This window comes from Dysidea avara, chromosome 10 (genome assembly GCF_963678975.1).
Source record: "Dysidea avara chromosome 10, odDysAvar1.4, whole genome shotgun sequence".
NCBI classification, from domain to species: Eukaryota; Metazoa; Porifera; class Demospongiae; order Dictyoceratida; family Dysideidae; genus Dysidea; species Dysidea avara.
Genome location: NC_089281.1, coordinates 12,925,686 through 12,939,253, shown reverse-complemented (window position 1 = coordinate 12,939,253; position 13,568 = coordinate 12,925,686). Strand labels below are relative to the sequence as shown.

The window sequence follows — 13,568 nt, the reverse complement described above, 5'->3', positions numbered from 1 at the left end:
CACTATATATGGGTATATGCAAATATATAGTCAGCAAATCTTTTGCCAATTAGTTATATGTATAACACACCACATAATTATTATTGCTAAACTGTATTCACTTAGAAGTTCATCAAGTAATTATCTTACTAACTTTGTTTACATGGTAATAGTAGCACTTAGCTGTAGCTATACGTGACTGGATTTGACAAAACCAGGCTTCCACACACATCCCGATTTGTATCATTGTAGAAGTAATACTTTCAAATTTTGACCTGTTATTGCATAATGTAGTGAAAGAATTTTGTAAAAATTGTAGGTCAATAGCATACTCAGTGGTCAAGTTACAAGTGGTTAAAGTGGAAGCCTGGTTTTGTCAAATCCGGTCATGTATGTGGTTTGCTTGACAGATCATGTGAAGAACAAAGAAAGTCATGAAGGAAAGCATGCTACTAGTCTGGATAATGATGAAGTGAACAAGAGAAGCAGCTAGTGCAGGGGCAGATCTGGAGGATGCCTTAATTAGTATGGTCACAGCAAATGTTCAGAAATGCAAGTAGTTAGCTAAGTTAACTTTGCAAAAAGCAAAACACCTGTCTGTGATGATATTGGACAGCTCACTCAGCATTGCAATGTCTACAACACGTGTCGACGGGTGTACACATTTCACGAAAATGTTTCAAATTTACTTAAGAAGAAGCGTTTGGAACATTGGTAAGCATACAATGCGTGCACTATTGTGCTGCCTTTTATCCTTCTGTACGAGTGAAGGTTCTTCATTGATAGTATGTGCTTCCATCAATGGGCATAGCAACATTATGCAATACTGCTATGGTTGACTGAACGCATCAGGCAGGCAGTAGAAAATTCTGTCAAATAATTTTAAAAAAAAATTCTGTAGCAACTTAACAAAAACATTTCTCGTCGATCTGAAAGCTCTTTTGGGCTTGATTTTACTCAACCAATACTTTCATGTCATTGTGAAGAAAAATTGAGGCAGGTTTTTGGGTGATATCTTGCCATGGGCCATGCCCACACCTTCATTGTCCTTACTATACAGTACTATCATACTGTATGATAAGTAATTGTCAAATTATTATGACCTTAATCTCTCTTCACAAAAAAATAAATATAAGCTCAAACCTATTTTGCTTTGATTTTCGTACAGATTATGTACTGTAGCTAGCAGTCAATAAATTAGTTGGGAATTTACAAGATTGAGATACTCTAATAGAGCAGTCACTTGACTACTCTAATTTTTAGTTTTATAATTAAAATTTTTTTTGTCTTGTCAGAGCTCCAGTTGTTATTGCTTTCTTAGTAACTTGGTAACCTTGAGACTAGACTCCTGACCTATATTGTTACAGGAAAAGCCAAAGGCCTATATTAATTTTCAATTGTTGATTTGTGACTGGACTTGCCAAAACCAGGCTTCCACACACATTCAGATTTATGACTTCAAAGAACTGTAACTCAAGTAAGCTATCACTTTCAAATTTTTACTGGTTATTGCACAATACAATGAGAGAATTATGTGAAAATTGTAAGTAAATGGTATGCTGACTGGGAAAGTTACAAGCAATTCAACTCAGTTGAAGAATTGGATGTGTGGAAGCCTGAATCCAGTCACATTTGTCCATTACATAATACTAATAAGTATTAATGTAATTGTCAAATTGTGACGTTATCATCATGATCATAGATCATTCAGCAGAAACATTTTAGTATTAAGTGTACAGAGGAAGGAGGCTCAAAGGGAAAGCCTGATCTATATGTTAATAATTAGCTACAATACAAAAACTATGCAGTTATAGCTAGCTATACACGTGCAGTAAAGAAAAACAGTGGTGAATTTCACTACTAATTTCTGCCACAATACTCAATAATTTATATATATCAAGTGACATTCACTACTTTCTTGTGGTGAACGTCACTATACATGATAGTGAATGTCACTACATGGTAGTGATGTTCACTCCAAAAATTGTATTGTGACTGTCACTAGTCAGTATTGTGGCAAAGATTAGTAATATACTGAATCAGCTAATTGGTAACCACACAAAAAGATAGACCAACTACAGTCAAGTAAATTTTTAAAATCATTTAACGAGGTTGTGTTAACTATGTAATGAGGTAGGTTATTCCAATTGTTAATGGTTCTCACAGTAAAAAAATGAAGATCTTAATTCACTCTTGTGACTTAAACAGTTTATAGTGTTAAAGTATCTAGCTATAGATGAGCTGTTATTATAATTAACACTTCTGATGTGCCTATGTAAGATTATTATGTGAAAGCTGATAAATGATTATCATGTCATAGTTTACATAGTTTATTTAACTCCACCAGTTGGCACCAAAGGATGTATATATAGTCTAATATAATTATTATGAACGGAACCCCATAAGTACATGCATGAGCCTATATCAATGGTATACTAATGCACCTTGTATCAGTATATTAGTGAGCTATAATACTATACAGTGGAACTTAGCTGTTAATCAGGACACCTGAAAATGAGGACACCTGTATAATCTGGACACTTGGTAATGATCCCAAAGTATCCCTTAGCATGTAAACTGACCTGGAAATCAGGACACCTTGATAATCAGGATGCTTTTGGTCATTCCCAAGGTGTCCTTAATATACAGGTTTCACTGTATACCCTAGCTACTCAAAAGCACATGTACCACTGAAAATGCTCTCAGATCAATCTGAAAGTATTCAAATTTCAAAACGTTTCTGTCTAGACCATGCCCTCAGACAAAATTAATGTCAATTTCTCTGGTTGATATTATTGCAGTGTTTTCAGTTTAGAAACTTTAAAACATAGATTGTATGCACAGTAGTTGTACATCAGCCTCATTCCCCTGGAGGAGTAATTATGCTGGTCATTATTAGTGTAGCTATGTAGTTGATGATCTGTTTCAACATCCTTGTGGGTTGTGATCAGTGGTGGGCAAGTTACTTTGTAAAAGTAACTAGTTACATATTACATATTACTTGCAACTGAACTATTTAGTTACAGTTACATATTACCCATAAAATAAAGTAACTGTAATAATATTACATATTATATTACTTTGTGTCCACAGCCTTAAGCTGTCACGTGTGAAACTACCACCTTATCACGTGACATGATTGCGTTGTTAGACAATATGCAAATCTCGGTTATAAGTAAGAAGCTGGTGAATAAGCTTCATTCAGTAGGCCTTGTTACTTCGTTGTGGCTAAGCGTTACTAACGAGACTAGTAACTTCATTACTTATAGTTATCACCATAAATTATGTTACCTGCATAGTTTCAGCTATATCTGCCATACAAATTAACTAAATTCCTGAGAATTCTACATATGTCAGGAAAATATATGTCAGGACATTTTCCTGACAAGTGATTTCAGTATTACGTAATATTAGACTCGTTACAGTAACTATATTACTTATGTAACGCGTTACATTTGTAAGTTAAGTAATTTGCGTTATATTACCTGTTTTTATAGCGTATTTCGTTATATTACTTTGTTACCACAAAAGTAATAATATTACGTAACGCGTTACTTATGTAACGCGTTACTCCCAACACTGGTTGTGATTATCATCACATGGTTTATTAGACCTAATAAACAACAGTGATATGATCATGATTTCTCCTACCTCCTGGGTTGCCTGCACCTTTGGGCAATGTGACCACATTCATTGGGGGATCTAGGATTTTCCAAGGGGGGAGTGGGAGGGTGCTAAGCTAGGGGCGTGCATCTGCTATATTGGGAGCAAAAAAATGTGGCAACTGCCAACTGGTTGTTGGTACAACTGTAGTAGTGCAGTGAGAAGCACACTCATTATGAGGAACATGCTTTATCTAGGGCATGGCATCTCAGGGGCATGTCCTTACAGAAAAATTTTGCAAAGCTTTCTGAGATCGATTTAATATTGACTGAACCTTATTGAATAAGCTTCGTGAGCATATAAAGGGCACAGCATAAATGCTGCAGTATTCAAGTGTGGTTTGAGTTCAAAGCAAGGGGTCCGCTAGGAGTTGGTCTGTAGTTTAATGATGGATGCTCTATTGACTGTTTTTCGATGTTTTGCAGCTTTTTAACAGTTTTACCTGTTTGATTCCCTCTTGTTGATTCCTAGGAGAAGAGATTATCTCTCCCACTCTTTCCATGTTTTCATTGTCCATGCATGCTTTCATGCAGCTACACCTATACTGTAGCAGTGTACCTATTTTTCTAGCTAGCACTGTTTGCTGTGTTTATATTGCCCTTGTAGTATCTCTATATCTATGCAATGGCGGATCCAGGATGGGGCATTTGTGGCAAATGCCCCCCCCCCCTCAAGATATTGCATACAAGATCGAGATACTCTAATAGAGCAGTCAATTACTCTAATAAAGCAGTCACAATGTTCATGAGGCAGTGCAGCTTACTTATGAAGCTATAAATAGGATTTTATTTTACATAACATACGTGATATAATATATTTGGTAAAGGATAACTAGTTATTATTGTTGTGACCTTTTTTTTTTTTTGCTCTTCAACTTTTTTCAGCAAGGTGCCCCCCTCTTTCCAAACTCTGGATCCGCCCCTGCTATGGTATGTTTGTTGTACTTTATGTTGTTGTATGTATATGTGTGCTCCTCTGGCAGGGAAGAGCAGTTTTGTCTGACTGTTCACATAGCAAAATTTTGGAGGGGGAAGTGCTTTAGCCTCCCCATGCACCCCCCCCCCTAAATTTGCCCTTGATATTTGCAATGAGCTTAATTTAGTGTGTTATTCGGAACCGAACTCAGTAAAGAAGTCTACAGGGCAGCACCAACATTTATTTGATGAGGCAGTGCAAGCTCTTGAAATTAATGATACTTGGTAACTGTTTAAGTCTATTTTTACTGTCAAGATCTGATGCTGTGCTCCTACTTTTAAGCCCAGAGAAAAGACTAAAGTCTCTATACTAACTCAGTTTTAAAGAAATTGTGAAAGCTTGAAATTTTTAACTCACTCTGCTAGCAATTTATCCAATTTTAAACCAGTTAATAATACCTGCGATCTCAAGAAAGGTTACAAGAGACAACTAGTTCAGTTTACACAAATTCAAATCCTAAAGCTTTTGACACTACATTAATGGTCCACTGAAATGGAAATTCACTTCCCATTTTATTGAATACATAGATTATTTGTATCAAGCAATGCACAAAAACACTCTTTTAATAATTCAATTATGTTGTTATACTGAGATATGTTGTTGTGTATACCACTGCACAATATCAGAAGCCACACCGCAGCATGCTATGCAGTCTATATAGTTGGATATAAAGTACATTCAATAGTAGATAGGCGTTTGTTAAGCTAACTACTTAATATAGATATCTAAACTGTACACTGTGTAATATCAAGCATCATGCACCATGCAGCACCTCTTTATTATCATGTTATTGTCTACCTGCGTGCATGGGTAGGTTCTTTAGATGAAAAGGTGAACCTTTTGTGTAGTGTAGTTGCATGCCACCACGAAAATTTTGAAAATACAAGCTGAAAAGGCTGAATTTGGTGACATTTCAGGCACTAAATTCAGTTATAACTTTAATGTTGGACTTCAATACTGAAATAGTGAACTTTTTACTGAAATAGTGCACATGGACCTTCTTTTTTACTGGGAAAATGTGGACCTTTTCAGTAAAATTGTGGGATCCTTTTCTTCAAGATGAAGAACCCCCTGCCTACGGGCCTGTTATCATGTTATCGTACTGCATGGCATCATTGACTTACGTACCATATTGTCCTCATGCATGCAGTGTTTATTCTAGGGTTGTTAGTCCCTCCTCTCAAAAATGCCCTACAGATTTTTTAGTATTTAAAAATTTACCTAGTTAAACTTGCTTTGCCTTTGCTGCCTCATTTGTTGAAGTGTTGGGGGCCTGCATGGTGTTATGTCAATTGCTATGTCAATATTGTGTTGCTTGTTGGTTTCTGTTTCAGTCGAAGTTGTTTTGAAGTCTCAGTTCTGTCCTAAACTTTCTTAAGAAGGACATACACAATGACACATGCACCAGTCTGAGATAATCTAATTTCCTATGGAGCCCAATTTTACAGATTAGACTTGTTTCAAGATAGTTACCCTAGGAATTCAACAAAATGATAGCCAACATAGGGATTTTCCCACAGAGCAACTGTATTAATGTTGTGGACTTAATTGATTAATGAAGTAGCTATATATATATATACATATGATGTTGAAGTATTAGGACAAGAAAGCTAGCAAGGAAGTGTTGGCTAGCTAATGGTTACCTTTCATGTACAGCACGGACATATCATAAAATGAATTTTGCATCTTAATGCTAATGTGCACCCGATCACATGTACCCCATGCACACAATTCTATACTCTGTGTGTTGAATCCATTTTATGATCAGTCTAGGTAAATCGTCTTTTTAGAAAATTTTAATTTAAGATAGAAAATGAAGTATTTTTGATGGTTATGGGATCATTGTTAAGAAAATTCTGAGGGTATTTCTGCTGGTTATGATTATTTTGAAAGCTAACTGGCTCAGAAATTTCACCCTTCTACATAGTGAATTTAATGGTACAATTTTCAGTTATGCAAACAACCACATCACTACCATTTTTCAGCCTGTTTCACGTGCTTGCATTTCAGCCACACTGAGGATTTCTGCATGCCATACATAATTTATTAAACATGCATGTAAACACAAATAAGGTTCATTACATAACAGGTAAAGAAAACAATCTTGCATATAAATTTAGTTTTGGCTATTACAGATTCTGGTCTAGAGTTCAGTCCTCAGATTTGGGTTCATCTTGAGGATCGGTTCCATCCTTCGACTGTTGGGACTTATCTGTGGTTTCCTCTGTATCTTCCGTCTTAGTTTGTTCAAATTTTTGGGTTTCGTCTTTGGTACCTTTGTCTTCTTCAGAATTCATTTGATCATCTTTTTGGGACTCATCAGTAGTCTCCTCAGACTTAACCTGATCATCAGAGGGAGGGCCTTCAGTAGCAGGCTGAGTGCTGTCTTTCTTATCATCAGCTTGTTTGGCTTCTGGTTTACCGCCAGGACCATGATATTGTGGTGCCTTCCTTACCACACCAAACTCAATCAAGCTGTAGCCCGTGTCAACAATTGACTGCTCTGTACTTCGTGGCTGAATTCCAAGCTCATTGATCATTTTGTCATTGATGTATGTAATTCTTTTCCCAATGGATGGATACATCATGCTCATCTCAGAATTAAACTTTGAATAAATCCAGGCAACAAACTTTGGTATCTTTATTGTACCAGCTTTGTATCCTTGGGGACCAAATTCCTTATTGACTATTTGAGCAATTGTCAAAAATAGGACATTACTTTCTGAAACGAGAAGGTAACGCTTTCCATTACATTCAGGCTTCTCCATGGCAATGATGTGAGCTTGAGCAACATCACGGACATCAACCATCCCAATAGCAATATCAGGAAATCCAGGAATTTCTCCTGACAACATGGATTTTACCATACCAGCCGTAGTACCGACAGACGATTTAGTGATTATTGGACCAAAAACTCCTCCTGGGTTGATTACTGCAAGCTCAAATTTCTTCTCTTCAGGTAGATCCTTTATGAAATCCCAAGCAGCCTTTTCCGCTAACGTCTTGCTCCTTTCATATGGTGCACAAGCTTCTGGAGGTGACCAATCTTCTTCACTGTATGTATTGTCAGACCTGCCTGGGTGACCTACTAACCCACATGACACTGCTGCTATGGAACTCGTTAAGACAACTCGTTTTACAGTGCTACTCTCTGAACAAGCAGACAATACATTTACTGTACCATCGACGGCGGGGCGTATCACATCTTCTGGATTTTTGGGAACGCTAGCTGGAAAAGGAGAAGCGATATGGAGAACATACTTACATCCTTTCACGGCGGGAATCCAACTATCCTTGTCTTGTAGATCAGCTTCACAAAGTTCAAGAGGATATTTAGCATCAGGAACTAGTTCCTGTAGTGGCTTCACTTTCTCTTCGTTCTTCAAACTCCTGACTGTTCCTCGTACGCGATAGTTTCCAGAAATGAGAAGTTGTTGTATTGTATGAGTGGCGATGTAGCCTGAAGCTCCACTGACCAATACCAAGGGAACACTTTCGTCCACAACTGGCTTGGCTGTTGCCACTTCCACCTGCGCTGGCGTATTCTCGGATGCCTCGCCGGATGCCATCTTTCGCTCACAATTTATTAGTCACGTGGTATACGGGGTAACCTGGTATACGTGTGCCATACATGGTATTAATTTTGTGTACCAAAGAGTGATTAGCTAGTGATTGCTGTATTAGCTACTGATTAGGATATCACAATGTTTCTTGACCAGTTTCCAGAAACTACCCCTGCATGTCATTATTATACTTGCACCGTCTGGGATCACTGACAATTTTGTCCAAGCCGGGATTTGTCATAGCAAAGCCGCCAACCAGATCCTGTTATATGGTTGGTATAATGTCTTTATATGTGGAAACACACATGCATGCAAGCAACTGACCTCCTAGTGTACTACATGAGGGATGCCACCGGGCGGATGCCACTCCAGGAAGCATTACTTTAAAAAAAGTTAAAGTGACTATTATTATATGTAGCTTAATGAGAGATCGATACACAAGCTAGAATCAGTAGTGAAAAAAGTTAGTGAGTATATTACGCTCTGCATGAGCAGTATGTTAAAGCCAGTTGAGGAATCAATGTGGGAGACTATACATGTAGTATTATAGTCGATTATAGTTTACTTTACATATAAAATAAAAGGCTCAAACTCAGCTCTGAGATCAAATTTGAACACACTTTCAACAGTTCTCTGCATGTGTATACTGATTTTAGAACAGAGAGTAGCTATATGCTGAGTAGGATCCCACATGTATACACTTAATTCTAATGGTTTAAACTGATAGTGCATGCAGTAATCAGAAACATGCTATCAAGATGCTATTATAATACATGAAATGTAGTCGTGGCCTTACTGTGGGTTCATGCATAATACCAATATATACACGTATTTTATTGATTCTATTAACTAAAGGATTATAAGGGAAACAGCTTAGGGTTTGCAGTCAAAACATTACCCCTGGTTTACAAGTCACATGTAATTTGTGCGATACGTATATGTAGATGCTCATGTATAGTGACCATGTATAGGATCATGGAATATGACGGTGTGAAGTGAATTGAGTTGCTCTAAAACACTAATTATTGATCATTTTGTGTACATTGTTCTTGCTCTTCATGGCACTAAAAATATATATAAAATTAGATACAACAAGCTAAATCACTCATAAAAAGTCTATACATTGAAAACAGTGTCAGGAGAAGTGAGTGTCCCATGGGATCACTTTCTTCAGGTACCAGAGCTCACCAGTTGGGGATCCAGCTGGTAGGCTAGAAAGGAACACTGGAGTCTCTGCCCCTTGGTCAGGAGTAAGGCGAGCATTTGTTCCAGCCATGTCTGTAGCTACCCATCCTGGACAACACGCATTGACCAAGACATCATCCATCGATGCTGCCTGTCGAGCTACCACTTTTGTAAGAGCTGTCATACCAACTTTTGACATTCCATAAGCTGACGATGGCCATCCTTGTTCAGTGTGTTTCCCCTCTGCAACATCTTGTACAAATTGATCCATCAAGGTGACCAACGCAGCCTCAGTCAAACTTGGTGAGTTAAACTTCTCCTGCAAGTGAGGCTTGACAATTCCCAGCCGGCCAACTCTGGAGGAAACCATCACTATCCTACCATGAGCTCTGATTAGAGGAAGGAGAGCCTTTGTCACATTGAGGGTACCAGTGAAGTTGGTCTTGACTGTAACTGCAGCTTGTTCAGTGAATGGAGCAGTGGATGCTCCCTTGTAAGCTATGCCAGCATTGTTGACCAGAATATCTAGTCCTATAGTAGACCATAACTTCCAATAACTACCATAGGATATTACAAGTGGTGGTATATGCAGTGTAAGCTGTGTGTGATACTCATGTATAATATATAACTCATGAATAGAATTGCACATGTATGCAGTACCGTGTACATTTTCCTATGTGAAACCTTATAAGTACCTGGCTTGCGTGTTGTCTTTCTAAGGTGGTATTGTAATCACGCAACGATTACCAGGAATACTTTTGCTTTAGTTGTTACTTTTTTTTTTGCTCCCATATTATTTCGGCGATGCGGAGAATTTTAAGGAGACTACATTTTCACATCTAATCTATAACTATTGTCTAGCCCAGATGCTCATTTTCTGATTAACTGACATTACAAAAGTAGCTGATACTTCAAAAGTGTAACCGATATTCATTATGATCACTATATAATTTCAATAAACCATGGATGTTTAAGCTACCTAGAAATGGTACAGCCATGTCACCAAATCCATTTAGTTCAGTGTCAAGTTTTACAAAAATTGAGATATTCTCCCAGTGCAGTCATTAGAAACTTGATGCACTCTAACAAAATAGTCTATTTAAAAAAGGGTATGAATTTGAGGATGTGGCCTAGATCTTGAGGCTAATAGACCACTTGGTTTTGCCTTATTATTTTTAACTGTATTATTACTGTATAAGTGTCGCAAGGCTTGATACCTTATGGTGCTTTTGGGCTCCCAATATTATCTTATACAATTATCTTGTATTAGTTTCTTGACCCCAGCAATTCATACCATTCTTGCTTTCTTTTTCATACAACCTCATAACAATGCTTTAAATATCAGGTACTTGTAACAGCTAGGATAGCCCTAACAATTTCATTTACAGTACAACATATATATATATATATATATACACGCAACACTCTGGGATACCCAGTAGTACCCCTAGCATTGGATGTCAAGTGCAAAAGACTACACAGGGACTATTAATACACAATGGTTTTGCTGGTTAGCCAGGATGCACACATCTTACAAAATACAGACGGGACTAGACTACTGGACTACATAAAGTTTACTTGAACACCCTTTTCAACTACTAAAAGTGATTATAAGACTATTACTTTATATACATGTACCACACACTCAGGGCTTTCAATGTTTTCTCCATACTAGAGACACATACAGCTCAGTGGCGGATCCAGAGACACCCTCCCCCACCCATCAAACCCTGGACATGCCTGTGTAGCTAACTGTCAGAGATCCACTTAACAGTATGTATTCATAAGTAATGGTTTGAACTCTTGTTGTGTAGTTTTTAACAAATATGTATGTGACAGCCTTACCTGCCTGTTAGAGTCTGTGCATCGAGAAGCACTTCTCTGGCGAAGTGTTAAACTACACACCTGTTGCAATTTACAAGCATTATAAAGCAAAGAACTGTCAAATCAACTGAATACACAGAACAGATTATTGATACTACACTGTATATCACTCATGTATGTTATTATTGCATGGTGCAAAACTGATTAAATTTTATGTCAATTGGTGCTCTAAAAAATTGAGTCCAGTAGTCCAGTCATAGATTTCAGTGAATGGATACACCCACATAGCTACAGACATACAGACATTGAATACGAGTACGATATGGTACCTCCATAATTCTTCTCCAAAAATTCTTTTAGCGTTGCTATGGACTGTTGCGAGTCAATATCCAGTTGATGAAACTTAGGGGATAGCCCCTCCCCCTCTAACGCCTTAACTGCAGCTACTCCACGTTCTGAGTCTCGTGATGTCAAAATTACGTCCCCCTTGAACTGCTTGCAAATTCCTCTCACAACACCCAGTCCGATACCTTTATTACCCCCAGTGACTACGGCAACCTTCACGTTGGTAGCAGCCATAACAAAAAATAACTTTCAACTTAAAGAGTAGATATACTTAACGCATCGAGAATTAATCCTCACTTGACTGCTATTAATTTTCGTGTGCGCGCGTATTAAATGAGAGTGTACATATACCGTATTATTAAATTTTTACCAAAATTATTACCGGTATTGTGATTGTTGATCACATCAACCATTGCACCATAACTAAAATAGCCACTCCCACTCCCACTAACAAAAGTGAGCGATATGGCGAGACTATGATCACACCACAGTGAAATGCCAGTGCTCTTCCACCATGTTCACTGTGGTACCACATCCTCAACCATAAACACATAGCAAGTCACACCCACGCACTAGGAACACTTTATCCTTAATCTCTATGGCTTAATAGAGTCAGAATGATATCTGACCCACATCAGCTAATCTGTGAATAGGATCGAGGGCAAAGCCATGAAGCATAATAATTTCATAGCAAGCAAAAAAGAACGGGTTTCAGCATTGAATGCACTCTATTTTCCCTGAGTTCATCAAGCAACCAAGCAAAACTAGCTAAAGCTAACCATCTGGCAGGCAGACTACATGGTTGGGTTAGGACATTGAAAAAGTTTTGAATTTGAATTTTCAATGTTTGAACGACAGTAATTTTATAAGACATTGCTTATGACCAGATAAAAGTTTGCAAATTCCAGCTACTGCAATTATACCTTCATATACCGTAATTAGCTTTTTTCCCGTTGTAAAACAATTTTCGTATGCAAAATTTGTATGAAAATTTCTTGCATGAAAATTTTTATACAAGATCGTCTACTCTAATACTAGAGCAGTCATTCATGTAAATCATACGAAAATGTTATTAGCTACATGAAAAATTTTATCACTAAAAATTTTGCACGAAAATAAAGCAAATTACAGTAGCTGCGGAGAAATGCTTACACAAAGAAAGGCGGGTTTGGGGTGGGGTGCCCTTCAAAAATAGTTTTGTGCTAGATATGAAGCTAACGTACGTGCACATGTAATTGCATGAATTTTTTATGCAGACAGTCCTTTCCCTTGCTCTTTTTACCTCAGTGTCTGACACTGAGATAGAAAGAGCAAGAGGAAGGGCTGATCTGTTCTAGTATCAATGAAAAGTAGTTTTCTAATACAATGGAAAATGTTTTATCGATAATAAATTACAATCTCAACCTTATATTAAGTACAAACTTACAGACTTTCTTTGGAATCACTTTGAATAGAATTTTGATCCTGACAACGCATGCACTTTTTCTTTTGTTTGTCCCTGCATGTAGTAATTGTAATAAGTCCCCAAACCCCCCAACTTTGATCACCTGTAACCCTTGCTTTAGGGAGTTTATATTACTATATAACTACTCACTCCTGGCCACTGGCACTGGACCTTCAGCATACACTAGACGACTACTAGTGATTATACTGTACATATACTGTAATGCAAATAATGAACATAATCATGCAGTGATTTCATTGTAAGCGAGAAAAAAGATTTTGAGCTGGAATTGGACCTCTTCTTCTTGACATGTGCATGCGCAAAATCCTACAATATCAAAAATAGCAATTGCTTAAAATTGAAATTTGTATAGAGAATCAATTCTTTATTGGTGCCTTATATCTGAAAATAGCTTAGCTGAACATGTAGTGGGCATTTTCAGTTCTAGCTACAAACTTGATGCTTGGGTCCATTCGATCAAAATTTTCAGTAAAGTTAACAAGGCCGTAGCATCTGGGGGCTGTGCTCCCAAACTCCTGCTACCAGAAATCTTATACCTGTAACCATAATATAGCCGAGGGGGGAAAACG

The 13,568-nt window shown here is 37.5% G+C and overlaps 2 protein-coding genes across 2 annotated transcripts; both read right to left on the bottom strand.

The window, feature by feature from the left end:
- Positions 1-6,616: 6,616 nt before the first annotated feature.
- LOC136269111 (uncharacterized) lies at positions 6,617-8,225 on the bottom strand. The gene has a single exon (XM_066064587.1). It carries the CDS (start codon positions 8,184-8,186, stop codon positions 6,768-6,770), a length of 1,419 nt encoding a protein of 472 aa, XP_065920659.1. The 5' UTR covers positions 8,187-8,225; the 3' UTR covers positions 6,617-6,767.
- Positions 8,226-9,163: 938 nt separating this feature from the next.
- LOC136269254 (carbonyl reductase [NADPH] 1-like) lies at positions 9,164-11,855 on the bottom strand. Its single transcript, XM_066064780.1, has 2 exons — positions 11,519-11,855; positions 9,164-9,896 (listed from the first exon to the last, which is right to left on the bottom strand). The coding sequence occupies exons 1-2, from the start codon at positions 11,766-11,768 to the stop codon at positions 9,316-9,318; spliced, it is 831 nt and encodes a 276-aa protein (XP_065920852.1). The 5' UTR covers positions 11,769-11,855; the 3' UTR covers positions 9,164-9,315.
- Between the last annotated feature and the right edge of the window lie 1,713 nt (positions 11,856-13,568).

What these genes read in the sequence shown, in the direction of transcription:
- LOC136269111 (XM_066064587.1), bottom strand. Translation starts at nt 8,186, where the DNA reads ATGGCATCCGGCGAGGCATCCGAGAATACGCCAGCGCAGGTGGAAGTG.
- LOC136269254 (XM_066064780.1), bottom strand. Translation starts at nt 11,768, where the DNA reads ATGGCTGCTACCAACGTGAAGGTTGCCGTAGTCACTGGGGGTAATAAA. An exon ending in TTTGGAGAAGAATTATGGAG is followed by an intron (nt 9,897 to 11,518) that starts GTACCATATCGT and finishes GGTCTACTATAG; the next exon opens with GACTAGATATTCTGGTCAAC.